Source organism: Apteryx rowi, unplaced genomic scaffold, assembly GCF_003343035.1.
Source record: "Apteryx rowi isolate R43461 unplaced genomic scaffold, aptRow1 scaffold_152, whole genome shotgun sequence".
NCBI classification, from domain to species: Eukaryota; Metazoa; Chordata; class Aves; order Apterygiformes; family Apterygidae; genus Apteryx; species Apteryx rowi.
This window is the reverse complement of record NW_020447775.1, coordinates 69,094-86,539: the sequence shown is the minus strand read 5'-3', so window position 1 is coordinate 86,539 and position 17,446 is coordinate 69,094. Positions and strand designations below refer to the sequence as shown.

At 39.0% G+C, this 17,446-nt stretch overlaps 1 protein-coding gene across 5 annotated transcripts in view; it reads right to left on the bottom strand.

Moving 5' to 3' along the window:
* The window catches only part of CHID1 (chitinase domain containing 1), a 127,589-nt gene that overhangs the window by 104,220 nt on the left and 5,923 nt on the right, over positions 1–17,446 (bottom strand). For 4 of the 5 annotated variants that reach the window (XM_026059152.1, XM_026059153.1, XM_026059151.1 and 1 more), the window contains exons 4-9: positions 14,187–14,353; positions 12,117–12,266; positions 11,152–11,284; positions 10,124–10,168; positions 8,640–8,746; positions 7,072–7,133 (exon numbers count right to left, since the gene is read on the bottom strand). In XM_026059152.1, the coding sequence (XP_025914937.1) occupies positions 7,072–7,133; positions 8,640–8,746; positions 10,124–10,168; positions 11,152–11,284; positions 12,117–12,266; positions 14,187–14,312 (623 nt within the window). In that variant the 5' untranslated portion in view covers positions 14,313–14,353. Of the gene's footprint in view, positions 1–7,071; positions 7,134–8,639; positions 8,747–10,123; positions 10,169–11,151; positions 11,285–12,116; positions 12,267–14,186; positions 14,354–17,200; positions 17,273–17,446 lie in introns of those variants that run through there. The other variant, XM_026059150.1, reaches the window with a different exon arrangement.

Sequence of the window (17,446 nt, the reverse complement as noted above, 5' to 3'; positions counted from 1 at the left end):
TGAGACCTGGCTGTGCTGAACAGCTCCTGTCAAAGAAACATCACAGCCTGCCACCTATATTGCTCGCACAAGGTGGAAACACAAGATTACAAGTATCAGCTTTTGGTCTTTCTGCAGCGTGTACTCCTACCATTCTTGCTTTGTGAAAATAACAGCTTTTCTTCCCATTCTTTATCATGTGTGTTCCACATTAAGAGTGTCACTATTCAGACAAGTCAACTACAGCAAAGAAGAATCCTTTTCCATATGAAGGCATTCAAGAACTACAACATTAAACTAAGCAGATGCTCATTGACTCCAATATACACATCACAACTCCCTCATGTCATAGTCTTATCAAAAACTATAATCACTATTAAAACTAGCTAAGCCTTCTTTCCTAGTGATTTATGTCTCATGGCTAGGTGACCTTTTAAATAATTTTGCCCAAACTGGAGCATGAATGCACTCTTTATTAGATGTCAGAGATACCACATAAAAGATAAATTTGACCGAAGAATCAATTCCTCTGGTGTTGAGATTGTTCTGCACTCGTCATCAGCAAGAGCTCTCTTCTCTGCCTGACTGCCCTTTTTAGCTGTAGGAACTTGGAGACCTCTTCACCACGCAAAACGTTTACTGACTTTAAATTTAATTATTTAGAGAGCGAGGAGAAGGAAGGAGTGGCAGAACACAGCAAAAGAATGTAACACAGGTGGACAGCAAGATAACATCAGCTATTTTTCATTTAGAAACAAGGTTACCCCTCATCCCCCAGTTTTGCATATTTGGCTCAGCTCCTGAAATTCTGCTAGCCACATAGCAATACTCTGCAGCATGAGAAGAAAAGCATTTGGTATTATTTTGAACCAGATGCAGAGAAAAAAAGTCAAGCGAATGTTAAATCCAAGGTTTTCCCTTCCCACTGCAATGTAAGACAGTGGCTGTTTCCCAGCAGAGGTAAAGACGTACCCACAAAAGCAGTCACTTTTTAAAACTGGAAGGGCCTATAGCATAGAACCACAGCCTGCAACTGTAAATGAAGGACAGAAATTCCCAGCCTGAGACACAGGCAGGAAAGCAGTTTGGATTACTATTTTTATTTTGTGGATAGCAGATGGGACTATAACCAAAGCTTTTCCACCCCCCCCCACCTTCAAACTCCATCAAAACAGCTTCCACTTCCTCTCCTCCCCTGACAAAACCAAGCAGTATAGCTCTGGCCAAAAAATAATTAGCTTCAGCTTAGAGCAGGTCAGGAAGAAAGCAGTTAGCAGAACAGCTGCAAATTCTTGCTCGGGAAACTCAGATTAGCAACTATTCACTAACCAGTTGAGCCAGGTCTCTCGGCCCCAAGAGCTCTACGGTGAATCAGACAGGATTAATGGTTAATGCTCAAAGACTTCATTTACGCTCGCTTCCATTTGTCAGCCAAGATGGTATGTAAATCAAATGTGCACTCTTCCCCTCTTCCCCAAAACAGCAATAGCAGAATGCTCATTTACTGTGCGCTATAAATTAAAACTTTACTGTGTCCCAACAGTGCTTTCCAGTGTTTTAACACAACATTTTCCCATATTACCACTGGCAATTTTGAAAGAAAAACTACTGACATTTTAAACATTATAATGAGGTGCAGAAGAGTAGGAATAGAATCAGTCTTCCTGAAAAGGCTTCATTAAACATTTACCACAGACTTCACCATTGTCAAAGTTAACTTCAGAGTAGCTACTAAAATATTGGCAGGTTTAAGACTCTATCGTGAGCTAATTAAGGTTTACATCAATCCTACTCTGTCAAGCCTTCCATTATCACTACCATGCAAATAGTCAATTTTCCAAATGTTCGCGATTTCAAAGCATTTTGTCCCCTATAATGTATGCACACTTCAAATTTTTACCACCCCAAATTAAAGGGAAATGGTTGTTTCACAACTTTCTGACACTGATAGTTTATTGCGATTGGGACACCCTGTAATACAGCTTACTTCAGTGCACAAGAGTGGCCTGTCACTGTACTTAAAGAGCTTTGCAGAAGACTCATCTGGTTGTTATATCGTCCCCTCCAGTTGTGACCCAACAGAACTCTGCAAGTTTCCAACTTCAGCCATTTTACTGCACAAGTTAGAAGTCAGTACTCCCCCAAATTTATGTCTTGTCAAGAAAATTGGACAGAATAAAGCTGTCTACTTCAAGAAGAAATTGCCCTTTTGTGCTATTTCATTGACTAGTTAATACCAGGAAACTGGAGTGAATTATAGCAAATCTTTGATTAATCTATTAATTTTTCAGGGACTAACATGAATGATAGATCTGCCAGGAGAAGAATTTGCTCCTATACTCCTACCAACATTAATAAGACGCCTGAAGGTCATTTTTTGCATGATGCCAAGTGCCTGCAGCACGTGGTGAGAAAAATCATGTTCTACAGATGGATTCTGTGTGACAGTAGTGCCATCTGTCAGCTAATGCCAGACGGATCAGAATAACACAGGCAATTTTAGGCGTGCTGTGAGATTCTGATGGGCTCATTCATGCCTTTTTGACTACATGACCAAGGCCTTTTGGGGGGGGGGGGGAAGCAATAAATCCACATGTGTGAGATTAGCAAAAGAGAAATTGTCCTGTCTAGCTATAAGCTAAATAAACTGAGAAAGCACAAGTTCTCCTGGGATCTCAATGCCTGTTCTCCTGCCTGTACCTATCTAAACTTAAATGCCACAGAATGAATAACTTGTAATACTTTGTTGCAAAATTATTAAAAGAAGTTTTAGATAAAAGAGACTGTTTTAATTAAGCAGGTATAAACTATCACAAAAAAGTAAAGACATTTGAATTAAGGTATCATCTGCATAGCGTATTTTGGCCAGGTTAGACTCTGCAGTAGGAGACTCATTTCCTGCGTGTTAGAACAAACAACAGGAAGATGAGTAACAACTTTTTCACTGTGTACCACTTGCAATGACTGTCAGCTTGTGAGGAGGCAGCATCAGTTAAATGCTATTAAATTTGACTTCAGTATGATTTAGGTATCAAGAATTAGGAGTTTATATTCTCAGAAGTCATAGGAAAGAAGTAGGTACACGGTAGTTCAAAGCATCTGTATTAGATCTCTACAGGAGCCAAAACTGGCCAGTATAAGCTCCCTACTCCTCACTTCCCCATGCACATTTCAACACAATTCAGATTCTTCAGATAGAATAAACATAAACACCTAATGCTGCTTTATGTGCCCAAAGGCATACAAAGCATCCTAAGGCATCCTAAAGTCTGAGAAGAGAGCTTCAGCTGTAATTAATCCAGTTTTTTGATACACATAGTGCTTAAATCATTACCCCATTTATTAGTGTTTGAAGACTAATTTGCAGTTTTTCATGTTCTTTTGCAGCCTCACCCGCCTCAAGAAACACAGCTGCACTAGTGTTTATGGCATATTGCAATATCTCTGCTAAAAAGCATCACTCCACATAGTCTTTAAAAGAGAGGGGATGCCGATTTCACAGTGGGAACGCAGTAAAGGCTCCCTGTATTATAGGAAAAAAGGGAAAGTAGTCATTCCTGACTGTAAATGAGACAGTATCCCAAGCACAAGCATCCCATAAGCAGATCCCACTCTAGTCATTTCAAGTCTGATCAAAGAAATCTGTACTGTATTCTACCACCACTCAGGTAGCGCACTGGACAGACTCATGGGTCTTCTCCACAATGCTATTAAAAAAACAACAGGAAACATTTCTGCAGCTTTCTCCTTAACACAGATTCACAAAAGGATGCACTAGCATAACTGAGTGCCATTTCATTATTTATTAATAGCTAAATATCCACTTACTTTAGGTTTTGAAAAATGAAAACCACAATGATTTTAACTGAAAAAAAATTTTTTTTTTTTTGCTTACAAATCCATAGCACTAATCCCATTCAAAAAACAAAGTTTTATAGAATTTCAGTTTGTTCTGTCATGTCTTAAGCAAGCTGGCAGCTGCAGCATCTCTGTGGTTATTTTTATGCACCTATGTTGAGTCTCCATAGCCTACTACTGACTGCTAAAATGAATAGTCCTAAGCTCACATTATTTTAAGGGGGAAAAAAAATAAATAAATCCTATTAGCTAGGCAGGTCTCCTTGTACTGTCAGAGAGCTCTGGAAGTAATTTGAAGGCAAACACCATCTCTTCCTAGGAGCATCATTATGATCTTTTGTTCCTTTACCTAGGAGTAGGTTAAGCTATTTTCAGGTGTCTGACCTTGAAAGATCTGAATCAGCAAAGCCTACACTATGTACCCAGCAGCTAAGAGAGATGCTTTATATGGAACATACACAATCACTGCTCTGTCAAAGCCTTGCATCTCCAAAGGATTAGGGTTCATCTCTGTGTGGACACCTACTATTCAGCTGTCCCCCACTCTTCTAATATTAAGAACATGTTTTACTATTGGCATTTGTCATTTTCCAGATATCCTATGTGACAAGAAGGATCATATAGGAATCGTGTTACAATACTGCCACTCTGTGGGCTGAAGAGGTCATGGGCTGCCCTGATCCTTTCCTATTTCTGGTTGGAACAAGCAAAGCAAAAGGCAGTCCATGATTAGCCATTTATTGGGAATAACTCTGCTCTGCTGCTCAAAGGGAAATTAACAGATCCCAGAATAAAAGCACTCAAAGTGCAACACAAAAATCAGGCTTGCCAAGGTGCTGAATTCATTTAATTCTGCCACTTACAGCTGTTCGCAGCATCAGCTTGATCCCAAGAATGGTGATAGTGAAATCTCCTGTGATGCTGGATAAGCAATCCAGTTTCAAAGTAGATCAGTGACGACAGACAAACTGACTTAAGTTCTCAGAATGAAGACACTGGTCCCATAACTTACCAGTATCGTGAGACACAATTTTAATCTTAATGATGTGCATCTCCTCCTTTCATAAAGCTTAAATCATTGTTATTCCATACACACAAACTTAGGGAAGAGTAGCTGCAGCTTCAGCATGCTGCATAGACAAGTCTTATTCAGAATACTTGTCTCTGAGAATACAAGCCCAAAACGAGGCATTTTGCAACATAAGCACTGGAGCAGCAATAAAGGAAAGAAAAAGCACAGATGGAACTAAGCACTTAAATCAGAACTGATGCTGAAGAGGAGGAAGATCGACGATTCATAACTTTTGCTTCTACTCAGGTTTTTCTGCCAAACATCTGCTTTAAGGCTCTTGATTATGATAACCCTGAGGTCTTGTTTACAGGTGGCCACATACAATAAATGTTACTGACTCAGAGCAAAGGAGGCAGCTACCTTCCTTTCTACTAGGATAAGCCTCTCCTTCTCTGAGGCCACGGAAATACTTCCCATCCCTGCGTAGTACTAGAAACTAGGAGACACTGAATACGTGAGTGGTGCTTTTAGTTCTATACTTTGCCTCCAACAGCATTCTGGTAAAGCAACTACACAGCAGTGCCCTCTTCAGCACAGCCAAGTCTTGCAATACTAGATGGGACAAGCACTGTCTGAACCAACAGGACTGTTGGAAAGAGAGCCACATTCTTACCATGCCACAAGGAAACCTACTGTGGAGCTAATTAAGATGCACGCCTTATTCAGTCTAATTGTGTGCCATCTGCAATACGGCATTTTCCTGTTAGTGCTTAAATTGGTCTTCAATGGCTATTAAAATTACAGTAATACAGTCTGTCTTACATTCATGTAAGTTAACTGATAGGAAAAGTATCCGTTTCACTGAATTACAGTAAGCATAGCAGATCCAGTAATCTACCACTGCAGCCAACTTCTCACTTGCAGTTACCAAGCAGCTGCTATTTGCTTAAACCACCTTGCTGGTCATCTGAAGAGACTGCAATAGATTCAGAGCTGAGCACAGAGGCCAGCTGTCAGAAACAACCTGGAAAGTTACCTAATTATGAGCACCTAGTTTAAGAATTATTCATTCCATTGCAACTGGTGGGACCCTGAGAAGGCTACAAAGATTCTGCACTTTTAATTCTTTGTTCCTAACTATTGAATTTACAGGGGAAAAGGTCAGACTCCCTTATTAGCACCCTCAGTTCCAGAAAGTAACTATTACCTACCATCAGCCAATATCCTTCATCCTGAACAGAATAACCTGAAGTAACCTTTTTTGAAAAGTTAAAGTCTGCCATAATCACTCTACGTTCTGTTTATTTCTTTCAAGTGACTTCCCCCCAGATATTTTGGGCAATAGGGAGCTGGCAGGAATATTGTGTTTTAGAGAATGGATGCATGAATTTCCTGAGCAAACTAATGCAAAATGTTTAGGTTGCTGCACTGAATTATTCATTACACCACATGTTCTGCCTTTTTCTCCTGAAGAAGCAGTTTGGAGCTTGCCTTACCTTGACACTATCCAAGGTGTTAAGACAGCCCAAAGGGCTTTTGCACAGAGAAAATGGATTCAAATATGTCAGGAAGCTGCTTAATATGGATAAGCCCTTGAGTTTTAGCAGCTACAAACAATTCAGTCCCTGTGAAATTTCATAATAGAGCTACCAAAAGGCAGATAACTACTCCAAAGTTTAAAGTATATTGTGCTTGCAAAAACTGGCAGCCTGTTTCTCCAAAGGTGTGCTTCAGGTTGGGGATTTCCATTTTAGTTTCAGCATGTCTAAAAGATTTCTATAAAAAGTTTTCAAAAATCTCCTAATTAAACTCAAAGTTGGTGAGTCTTGAAAGCATCCCACACTTTCAAGCTTCACCCAGTAACCCAAACCAATGTTATGACAAAGGCCTGTGTCAACAGCTGAGTTTATATAAAGCTGTAGTACTCTTTTCCCTTGTGCAACAGTAACATCTTGCAGAACTGAAGCATGAAAGGCTAAATGTGGCCCACTAGATCCACTGTGAAGATTACGATGTAACTTTTGAGTTCATTTAGAGCGAGTAGACTCTTCTCCCCAACTCTAAGACAAGGGGAACAACTTTCAGTTGTCCTAGAATGAATTGTATACTGTTTATAGAGGATAACATTCAAATCAATAAGGGCAAATTAAGCTTTAAAAAAAGAAAAAAAAGGTTAAAAAGAGCTGATTTTTAGGAATTGCATCCTAGAGACTTACACTTACATTTGCTTTCGATTTCCCAGCTGACTCCAAACTTCAACTACAAAACCATCGAAATTTTCTTTCTTAAAAGAAAAAAAAAAAAAGGTATTGACAACAACATAGGGTTAATCACCACACTTACGTTGTTACACTGGTATCAGAGATAATATATTATAGAAGCACACAATCACTTTAGCTTTTTTTGCAGTATTATAGATTGAACATGCTTTACACTCTTATACAGCTTCATCTTGGCACTCCCATACAGCATTTCCTGAAGAAGTCAAAGTGAAGCACAGATTATTTAAGAAATATGCAAAAATTGAAATGAATCTCTATTAGTTGTTCATGACTTCTACCCTCACAGGATAAACTAGTATTGGATTGGGAAAAAAAAATTAGCTATTAATGAAAGCTGGTTATTAAGCAAATCATGTGGCACATTTATACATATATTGGGAGGTATCCCAATAACTCATGAGGTATTGAGTCTAAAAATGTAAATATTAACTTTGGCATAGGAATGATTTCAAACATTTCCCATAATTAATCTCACTTGGGATAACCGATGTTTAGAATGATCAAGGATACTGTTGGACCAGAGGATCCTTTCCTTAACAGGCTGACTGCTACATAGAAGACCTAAAACTGATGTAGCAAATATAAATTTTAAGAAAGTATTCAGTTGATCTCTGCACCCATCTTGCTCTGGAACACATTAAGTTTTCTTTACATCCTGTAACAAGCAAGAACACTTATTCTAACAGTAATTAGGAAAGATCTCATGAACCAACCACTGAAGTTGAATGTCTTCTGGGTGCAAATTGTCTAAACCTACACATACATAGTTCTAAAGCCATTAATTAAGGAGCTGCCCAGAAAACCATGGCAAACAGCAACCATTCCTTAAAGGAAACCCTCTTTCTACTCTTCTTTCCACAGCCTCTTAATGTTTTAAAGAAACTGGATTGTCAGTTCTGAGCAAAACGCACAGTAATGGATATCCAGTGAGTTATACTTGTTACTAAAATTGGCTCATTAGATCTAGCACATTGAGCCTAAAGGTATTCCTGTAGCACAGGACACGACGCTCACTGCGCCAGTGACCTTTTGTCAGCCTATCAAAAACAAAACAAACAAAAGTCCATGCTTAACAGATTTCTTAAAAGGAAGTTTAAGAAAAAAGCAGTTTGCTCACTAGATTATCTCCATGAGAAGTTTCAGGTATCCACTATTGCCTCAATGATGTTTAATTTGTCAGCTGTCTGATACAGGTTTTATCAACTATTCTTTATAGCTGACCAAAGTCACCAGTGCAGCAGCAAATAGTATCTTAATAGGATCAGGTTGATCAGACTTATGTGGCCTCACTTTGGATCAGTACCTTACTGAAGTATTTCCATACTTCATATTTTTAGAAACAGGACACATTCTGGAACACACTATGAATCATCCTGCATCATTACTTTTTTGAACAGAATTTAGTTTTGTATAATACAAAACTACTGAAAATGAGAAAACACACTTTACAAAAGGAACCAATAATTATCTCACACTGTTTTAAAAGCGTTTGTGAAAAGTCTTTTTACCTTGGCTAGCAGAACCATATTCTTGGAAAGTTCTTCTATCTCATCCTCACTGCCAAAAACACTCTCAAAGTCTTGGTAAGTCCAGCCATCAAACAAAATTCGAGGCACTGTCAAGCAAAGAAATCAATCAGTAGTAAAATTTAAGAATTTATTATCTACACTGGGATATTCCTGCAGAATAAGAATGAAACTACAATTTTATACCAGACACCAGCAAAGGTATCACTGAACAAGATATCCCACATCTAAGATCATTGCTCTTTTACTCTGATCAACTTTATCAGAGCAGATAAATTGACACTGTAGAACATTATTTTTTTCATTCTGTTTTAAGGTTAAAGGTCAAACCAGTGCAAGTTTTAAGAAAAGATGTATTTGACTGAGAACTGAACTATCACTTCAGGTCCCAAATAAAGTCTCAAAAGAATGCCAACTTGAAATAGCAACCCTTTTGCAAGTTGGGAATCTCTCCTACCACAAGAGCAGCAAGGTAGAAAAGTTTACCTCAAACTCGTTTACTCTCTTGTACGCAGCCCTATATGATGTCACTCTCTTGCTCATCTCAAGAGCCTATGACAAATTTTTATTTTGGAAACATAGGCACTTGAGCTCACACTACATTTTTAACATTTTAAATGTGTTATTAGAAAACAGTTGTCAGCCAAGAATCAGGAAAATTGCTGCTGGAACGGTCAATCACGCACACTGGAAATGCAAAGAACCCATATGGAGCTATACCTACGCCCTTTCTAAGTAAGAAGGCAGCAAATGAGTATTTTAGGGGAGTCTAGAGAGATTTCAAAGGCTGTATCACCTGGCAGCTGGAGTCATTTTAAGTATCTGACAGAGCTTTAAATTTTTCTAATCCACTTCAAGTTTCAGACACCCTCCTGAAGCAAGAAGAGTTTCGCAGTCCCACAAGACTCTTACTATAGACAAGTGTAAGAAATGTAGCACAGTATAATCCCTAGAGCATGTTTGCCATTTTCCCTGAAGACACACTGCGGCAGCTCCCTTGAGGTCTCAGCTTCAAGGGGAGACAGGGGCTAAAGGAGGGGAAGGGAGGACTTTTCTGTACTAACATGCCAGAAATTCTTACTGACTCAGATATGCAAACCCCTCTCCTCTCCCCCACAAACCAAATAAAATCCATGAGCCCCAGGTTTGAAGCCTGCTCCCCAGGTAAGCTTGCTGTGTCACGTGCGGAAGTACCTCTCCAGAGGGAACCATGCAACCCAGGATTTATCTGGGGAGAAGCAGCTAGGGAAAAGCTTTAGGGAACCAACAGAATTAGCACTTCAGTTACTTAACCTATCACAGTTAATTGCATTTAGCTTTGGGGGTTTTTTCCTCCAGACTTCTTCCTTCATATGGCTATGCTAAAATAATCTCCCTTCTCCCATATACTCCTGGAATAAAGCCTTCTTTCGATCTTCTAGTGGCTAAAAACAAAACAAACATACATACATAAAACAGAGACCCACCTATTTTGATGCTTTTGGAGTTTTTTCTGACATCTTTCATCCAGGCTGTCAAACAGTATCAAGTAATAGAACAGTTGTTAAAATATGAATGATGTTGACGACAACGTATTTTCAAGCATTTTTCAAATAACGTAGCATAGTTTCATTATATCTGTCTTCCTGCCACAGATTACCAGTCCWTAAGCAATGCAGTGGAAACACAGGCTTTGATATCCAGAAATTGAGACTATTCACCTCCACCACAGCCATAACCAGCATTTACTATAATCTTATAAGAGTTCCCTCCCGAGTCCCTCTTCCTGCTGTTCACAGTTCTGCCTCATCATGGAAATTAGGCTACTGCCTACTGAGAATAACAGTTCTGTAGCCACCAAACACCGCTTGGGAGGAATTTGTTTGTTTTTTTTAATTCAGATGGCTAGTTTTAAGTCATTGTGTGAATTTGTTAGTAGGCACCAACATGATCAAAATTATAGCTCTTTTGAATTAGATTCCACAGAAATATTTCAATCAATTTCAAAAACATACACTATTTATTTAGTATCTAAAAGCATACAATCTGAAATCTGAACTGGCTTAAAATTTCTTGATACAGGAGAGGGGTTTTTTTTGKTTTTTTTATTTTTTATTTTTTTTTAAAGATGAATTTAATCTTTCATTCCCAAAACAAAGTCACCCAAAGGTTTTGCAAGAGGAAAAACAGGTATACAATTGCACAGTGCAAACACCAAAGGCTAGTGCTGCCTGTACATGTTTTCTGCCTCATCTTTTTTGAGGGAGGACTGGTGAAAGAGCCAATCTTTCTACCTATTTTTGGACAGGCAAATTATGTGCCTACGTGAAAGCAGGTGAGGAGCAGAACGAAGTTCACTCTGAAGAAAATTTCCCATCAATTTAACGGCGGAAAGTACTTCACTGCAAGTCAGAGGAAGAAAAATCCACACATGCATACCGTCAAAACTACACATCAACCTACAAGACCAGTGATCTTACTTGCAAAGCATATACAAAGAAAAAGAAAATAAAACCTTGGTCAGCATCATGAAGCCCAGTGAACTGGAACCTTTCCTTCCCTCTCCTTTTCACTTGTAGCCAAACTGGTGAGATCAGTGTAAACTTATTCCCAAATATTTTAGCAATGTCATAGCCATGGCTGTTCCACTTGCAAAAGAAAGAAAAAAGTGAGAGGCACACAAGCAAAATTATACAGCCCATTTTACTGTTTTACAGATAATACAAACATAATCATTTGCCAGATCCCCACTTGCTAGCCTGAGAAAGCCTTCTGGAAKATTATTTTCTTTTGATTAAGAAAGGCACTCTGGAAATTCTCTGGTATCTGCATAAATGGCAACTCTTCAAATTGTGTAAATTCACTTGAACTACAAGAATTTGCAGGTAGATTCCAACAGAACTTTGAATTAACAGGCTCTGCTTTTATGTTCAACAGAACTCAAGAAAGGTGAGCTTTATAGGACATCTATTTCTCTTATACTGAATAGCGTAGGAATGAAACAAGTGAGAAGCATCTTCTACACAAAAAGAAGGAATGTTTATTATTCAAGAGAAGATGTTCTGAATAATAATAAGACTCTATAATAAAAGAGATCTATTTCATAATAGCATAGAAATTTCACTGTTTATTTAGAAGTTTCAGATTGGTAGCTGCATAGTATAAGGACATTGTAGCACTCCTGGTCTGACTTTGCTGCAACTTCACGTGGCTCAACAAGGACAAGGAAATACTATCATCTCCATTTTAATCAGTGAGAACAACAACATGACTTAGACATCCTACAAGAAGCGGGCGGAACAGGAGTTTGAGACCACCTGAACCCCAAGCCAGCCTCTCAAATAATCCTCTGACTATTTGACTATAGACCAGAAGTTCCCAGTACTTTTATATCAGTGATGCAAGATTGMCAATTAGCACAGTGTGCTGCATATTCACTCCAAGCACCAATTTTAATAACTTTATATTTTATTAACTTACAGGAGTAATATAACCCAGAATGTCTCCTGAGAAGTGCCTTTCCTTTATCTTCTTAAAGCAGTAACTTTTGTGTTCCAGTATAATATCCTTTGCCTTTGGATCAACAACTACCAGTCCCCGGTTCTGTACATTTTTATCAGAATGCAGCGTCTGAGGGGAGAAGACAGTTTTTAGAACAGCTATATGAAGCAGCTACTTTCAATAGCAACAGACTTGAAAAAGAACTACATTAAACTCTGAGCACTTCCTTTAAACAAGGCAGAGCAGTTTGATTTAAAAGTGAAACAGGAAAGAGTTTGGAAATGATTTGTCATCATCAGTAAACTTACTTTGTTTGCAAGGGGAAAAAGCATATAAACAAAAAAAAAAATCAAGAACTGACAAGATTAAAAAATATCAGTTACAACAGCTGATGACTGCTATATCAATAGTTTAAAAAGCAATCGGGCAAGAGAAATTCAAGCATGCAACAAAGCAGTTTTCAAAGTCAGAGTGGGGTTCCAGGACAACCTCTGGCAGTTAGTCGCACCTTGGCATTTGCACTTTCTAAATTCTGATCTAGGACAAAGAAACATGAAAATGATGCAACAGCAAGGAAAAAAAAAAATTCTCAAAAGTTATTAGTGGCCAGTTCTGCAAGTCCGTACTAAGCTTGCATGAAATTGCAGTTCAACTCCTAATCATTTCTAAAATTTAAAAAGATAAATAATACCCAATTGATACCCTTACTATTTTAGGATTGCATAAACCTACACCATGCATGACAGAGTAATTTTCCAGTCTGGCTAAACACAGCCACTTAGTCTCAGTAGCTACAAATTCTACAGTACCTGTAGAGAAGCTAACCGCTTTATTAGCTGTTGAATTCTGCTTAAAGTGCCTTCGTGTTCTTCTCTGCTCTCTAATCACTACTGACATATTATCCCCCAAATGATTTTAAAAAAGGGTTTGGAGTTATTAATCAAGATTTTAAGAAGCCTTTTAAATTGGAAATATTTTAGCTTGAGTTACYAGTAGTAACTCCAAGGAGAAGATAGTAGTTACTAGAGGCAGAAGTTCCTGACATCTTTTGTTACAGGTCTGCTTGAACTACAACACCACAAGTAGTGTTAGCAGACAAAAGCAGAGATTCAGAAGGCCTAATAAGATGCACATGGCAAGTATGCAGAATCTGTCTATCAATTCAGCTAAGGACTTCAGGGATAAAGCTTTGGGGCATTGCCTTAATGCCTAGTAATGCTAGCTGCAGACTCATTTTCCTCCTGATAGACTCTGAGCAAGCAAGTAATAAGAACAATGAGAGATGCATACATATTAATTATCCTTTAATTTAAGGGACAGGACTTTGAATAGATTACATATCTACTTTTCTACCTAAGGTGCTTAGCAACACTAACTATACATACTTGGTGTATATGTACACATGTATATATACTTGATACATACACCTGTATATGTACTTTCTCTCCATACACACCCTTCCTCTTGCACTGCTGTGCCTTCTTGCAGTTTTGACAGAGACTAGGCAGGAAACACGAATATGCTCAGCAAGCTGAGAGACTTCAGTGTGCTGGGTCCTCTTGCGCAGACTACTATGGGAATCTGAATCATTTCTGCCTGCAAAGCAACTGCTGGTGGGTAGGCCCTCCAAACTCTTCTGCCAGGATAGAGCCTTCCTGGAGGCAAGGCTAAGAACACCTTCCCCTCCACCTGTAAGTGACCTAGCACTCTTAGCCCAAATTGCTGCTCCCATACACACAGGAATGGAAGAGTGTCTCCTTTAGCTGCACGTGCGGGGACAAAGACTTCCTACTTCTGCAGCTTGCATGGGGGATGAAAGCTCCAGAAGTCTAGACTGTGTTGGTTCAAGGAGTGTAGCATTTGTGACACTCAGAAGAGTTGAAGAAATGGACAGTTTCCAGTAGTTTTCTTTGTGAACATAAACTTTGGTAGAAACTTATAGTCACATTTAGTATTATATTGAGAGAATGAGAATCCCTTTACCATCTCTCCAAGTCTGAATAGCCCACCACATGTGTTACACATGATCTTCTCAGTTATTTCTCTTACCTTTTCCTCCAGTTTTTTTGAAGCAGCTTTCTTTGCATCCTTCTTTGACAAGGTACCTTCAGCTAGCCAACAAATCATGATTAGAAGAAGTGAGGTACAGAGAAGTCTCATCTCAGTTTTCCCCATGTCAGGTTTCTCCTATCTTGAAAACACAAGGGGTCAAATCTCTGTGAACAGAAGAACATAACAGCTTAGGAGAATTTCAGCTTTGTTGTCTAAGAAAAGTCAAGCGTTTGTCTTACCTTCTACTCTCAGACTTAAGAGGATTCTAGTTTAACACTGCTTTTGCTATGGGAGTAAAAGAACAGAGTATTTTCAGAGCTTCCTAGACCCCAGCTTGAACATCATTTCTTGTTCTTTGCTTTGCCAGCTGTACCAAGGAAAAAGGGGTGAGGGATGTGCAGCTTCCCTTTTAAAGGATCCCTAACGAAGTATAAGGGTTCACAGCTGAAACTGAAACAGATGTCTGCTGCCCAGAATAATTACACTTCAACCTTACCTTTTCTATAGCAAATAAGAGATACTGTTTGTTTCTGCTCATGCCTAACCTAGCTAATAAAGCACAAGTTAATTAAGGGACAGAAAGAATTACAGCTATAAGCCTTTACTCTAATAGGTAACAACTTTGCTTTCAATCCCTTGCCAAATCAGTGATACACATAGAACTGAAAAAAAATAGGGGTCCTTTTGGTATAGAAGAATGACTTCGGCAGTTTGTCTCAGCTCAAGATAAAAGAAATAAGAATCAATTGAGAACAATTCTGTTCAGTGTTATTTATCTATCAGACCAAAGTCCTGCCAGGAGAGGGATTTTGAATAAATAAATAAATAATTCAAATACAGCCAGCCAGATTGATTTCCAACCTCTCCCTATTCATGAGTTGCACTGGTTTCCCCATTTAGTTCCCTAAAAGTGGATAAGGAAACTGAGAAAAAACATTTTGGCTTTAGGGGAAGTGGGGTGGAAGGAGATAAAATACCAGAATGGAGAAAAGTAACTTGCTATTGATTCTGGAAGTCCTCAGGATCACATTGAGACTAGCCTTCATCTATAATTGATTAGTGGCTCTAAATATATACTAGCCTGCTTCTCATAATTCTGAGATCCTAATGGAGAAGAAAAAAACCCCTGTAGCCTTCCCATAATTACCTGAAGTTTTCTGTCAAACATATCCCCTTGTTCTTAAAAAATTCTTGCTCTTCCTGTATTATTTTGAAAAATTAATGTTTCCACCACTCACTCCGAGGACTTACTAGCTCATTTCTTCAAGAGTTCTACCTACAAGACTTGCTGTTTTGTTGGCACTAATAAGAAGCGCTGCTCAACATTTGAGTATTTTGTTCCACACAGAACATCAAGTGAGGGATCCCACAACAGCAGACTGCACACTCCAAAGGAGTACTGTGGCAGTAACATGTTGGCAGAGAAACCTTAAAGGTTAAATGGGAGTGTACTCAATGAAACAGCAACTATTTGAGACCAACATGGGTCCAGCAGAGATGAGATCAACAGCCCAATGTACTCAGTATATTTGGACAGAGCTGGCTTAGCTCTAAATGTTTGGAAAAGCAAAGGTATGTTGCAGGAGTTAGGGATTTTGCAGGAGAATAGAGGGGAATATGTGATTAGGGAACAAAGCAGGAGGATGATGTTGGAAAGAGTGCTTGAAAACAACCAATACGGCTAGCACCAAGAACAGAGAGCATCAAAAACCTCAGGTACAAAATGACTTGAAGGAGTCAGTCAAGCCTTAAAGACTGCAAAATAAAAGCAGCAAGTCTTCTAATGCTTCTTGGATCCAGGGGGTGGGGTAAAATGTAAACTGCTATACCATTTGGAGTTCACTATTATCAATAGTTAATGTGTTGTTACCCTTCTACTTTGTCTTCAAGGACACTAGTTATTCCCTTGTTTTCTACATCCTAAAAGATTAAATAAAGCAGGTTGCTCGTGATAGCATCTTCTCCGTTCCCTCTAGCCTGGCAGGATCTATACACTACTGCAGAGAGGAACAGCTGAGAACCTGGATAGTCAATACAAGCCTTAACAATTTGGACAGGATATCAATTCTTCCGAAGCTGATATATATTGATCTGGAGGTGTTTGATTTCACTTGCAGAAACAATTAGCAACAGTGTTCACTTCCCTGAAGAGAAGTTAGCGTTTAGCAGCTGAAGCACATAAGTTTAAAAACCCTTCACTGAACTCTAATTAGACATCAAAATGGGCTCATTTCCTTGACATGATCATATCCATCTGCCAATTACCACAGGTCAACCTACACTCCTGGATCTACAGGAAGTGCTGAGCCTTAGCAATGGTTTCTGCCAGTGGTAGTTCAATATTGACTCTTGCTTGGAACCTTATTTTAATAATTTGTTCTTCAGCAACACCAGTTTAGCAAAACATAAGGAGACAGTATTGCTCTATTACATGGTGATGAACTAGCTGAACTTTAACTCTTAACTGAAACCATAAGCATGGACTCTGAAAGCTTTACAAAAATTATATCTCCATCAAATTTGTCTTCAGCAAACTTTCCTTCTACAATTTTTAATTCTGCTTGTATTAACTTACTGAGTAGAACAGCATCAGCTTTGCACTCTTGCTTCCTATCTGTACCACTGCAACATGCAAACAGGATTAAATAGAAGACTGACTTTTTCTGGGTCCTTGTGCAACTGAAAAATTTAGGGTGCTGTCTTTCTGTTTTGTTTTGGGGTTTGTTTGTTCTTTGGTTTTTTTGAGAAACTGACCTGAAACCAAGCTTTATCTCTAAGCCAGGTCACAAATGTTGTATAACCAAACTGAGTCTCCACATGAGGTAATGCCCTTTTTACTCAGCTGTTTTAAATGCTTTTTTATTTTAAAGAGAGAAGAAAGCAGGCATAGATTTAGGCTGCCCAAGGGAAGCAACCAATGAAACCGAATAATCTCAGAGGCTGGCACAGTAGGTATTTGGAAACCAGAGCTAATGCTTATACTTTGTTTCTGAAGAAGAAAACAGCTATACCTATTACTGTAGAAGAACTCTGTGCGAGATATCGAGTATCACTTAATAAAGCAAGCCCAGGAAGCATGCTGGTGACGGCATTCTCACCGAAACCCACAGAAGTGAGGTCCGGGAGTGAAAATAAACCCGTTTCTAGGGTAAACCTCGCTGCCTTTCCTCTGGTGACACTACGGCAGGAATTACCCCCCCGCTCCTTCGGCTCCGGGCCGCCCCCGCAGCCCGCCAGGCGGCCGGGCCCGCGCGGCG